The sequence below is a fragment of the Chaetura pelagica genome, unplaced genomic scaffold, assembly GCF_000747805.2.
Source record: "Chaetura pelagica isolate M959 unplaced genomic scaffold, ChaPel_1.0 scaffold1168, whole genome shotgun sequence".
Classification (NCBI taxonomy): Eukaryota; Metazoa; Chordata; class Aves; order Apodiformes; family Apodidae; genus Chaetura; species Chaetura pelagica.
Window position 1 is genome coordinate 14,714 of NW_009954328.1, and position 1,486 is coordinate 16,199.

Genomic DNA, 1,486 nt, shown 5'->3' on the forward strand with positions numbered 1-1,486 from the left:
CGGGTGCCATGGCGCTGGTTCTGCCTCCCTGCAGACCCGTCTGGCCACCAGCACAGGCTGGTGCCCCCCCTGTCCTGGTGCGGTGGGGACCAGCAGCCCGGACAGTGGCCAAACTGTGCCATCCATGGTGAGAAGTGCCAGGAGTTCTGCTCCATCTGCTTCAGTTCTGCCGGGCCTTGATCAGCATCACAGACCTCCCAGCTCCTCCAGACCTGTGGGGCAGATGACTGGGATGCCCCGAGGTACCTGGGGGAAGGAACCAGGGGGTTCTGGCCAGGGTTGTGTCATTGGCAGGATCTGCTCCCATCACCTCTGGCCCTGGGGCTGCTCCCGTGGGGCCACCCTGTGCTGGACGTGGCTGTCCCCACAGGGCGTCCATCCACACCCAGGGTCTGCTCTGGGGTTGTCCCAAGCAAAGTGGCAGCTCTGAGCCCTTGGCACAGCTCTGTCCCCATCCCAGACATGGGACAAGCGTGACAGCAGGACCTAGGAAAGGTCCCTCTTGTCTGCAGAGCAGGACAGGTCCCTGTGCAGAGCCTGGTGCCCCAGGAGCTGCTCCGTGTCCAACCAAACACTGACGCAACCATTAAAGGACTTGAGAAATGCAGGTTTGCTGAGCTGGAATTCCTGCGTGTTTGTAGTCCCATCCCTTGGTTCCCACCTCCATGGCACGATGGAGATCATGGCCACCCAACAACCCAGCATGATGCCATGTTCCCCCCCCGTGTCCTCTCCCCACAGCCTTTCCCAGTGCCCATCTCCACACCCTCGGTGGCTCATCAGGGATGGCCACACTCATAGAATCCCAGACTGGTTTGGGTTGGAGGGACCTCAAAGCTCATCCAGTCCCACCCCCCCCATGGGCAGGGACACCTCCCAGCAGCCCAGGCTGCTCCAAGCCCCATCCAACCTGCCCTTCAACACCCCCAGGGATGGGGCAGCCACAGCTTCCCTGGGCAACCTGGCCCAGGCTCTCCCCACCCTCACAACACAGAATTCCTTCCTAATATCTCACCTCAATCTCCCCTCCTGCCCCCTAAAGCCTTACTCCTCTGACCCCCGCCTGGGAACGGGACGGTTGCTGCTGGGATCTCCAGTTCCCGGCTCTCACTTCCCATTTCCCAGACCTGGCAGCCCAGTTTTGCATCCGTTCCTGCCCATCGGTGCCACCCGTGGGCAGGCGCTGGTGTCCCCTCCTTGCTGCCACGCAGGACACCCCGATGCCCCCCAAAGCCTTCCTGGCGCTGCCGGGCAGGGCGCAGAGCCCTCCCGTACCATCCCCCCCACACTTACCTGGCCCAGGTGAGCACACCTGGGCGGTGACGGGCAGCCCCGCCCACCAATGGGTGCGGAGGAGGAAGGGCCGTGGCCACCAATGACCAAGCAGGGGACAACCCTGCCAGGGCTGGACGGGGCCCGGAAATCCCAGTTGGATCGGTGGGAGCGGGGCTGGGCGAGATGCGGGGCAAGGACGATGAGTACGATT

At 63.5% G+C, this 1,486-nt stretch overlaps 1 protein-coding gene across 1 annotated transcript in view; it reads left to right on the forward strand.

Annotated features, from left to right (window-relative positions):
• Positions 1–1,220: 1,220 nt before the first annotated feature.
• The window catches only part of LOC104394574 (ras-related protein Rab-11A-like), a 6,946-nt gene continuing 6,680 nt past the window's right edge, over positions 1,221–1,486 (forward strand). Inside the window, exon 1 of the mRNA XM_010004185.1 lies at positions 1,221–1,302. Coding sequence (XP_010002487.1) covers positions 1,221–1,302 — 82 coding nt within the window. The remainder of the gene's footprint in view (positions 1,303–1,486) is intronic.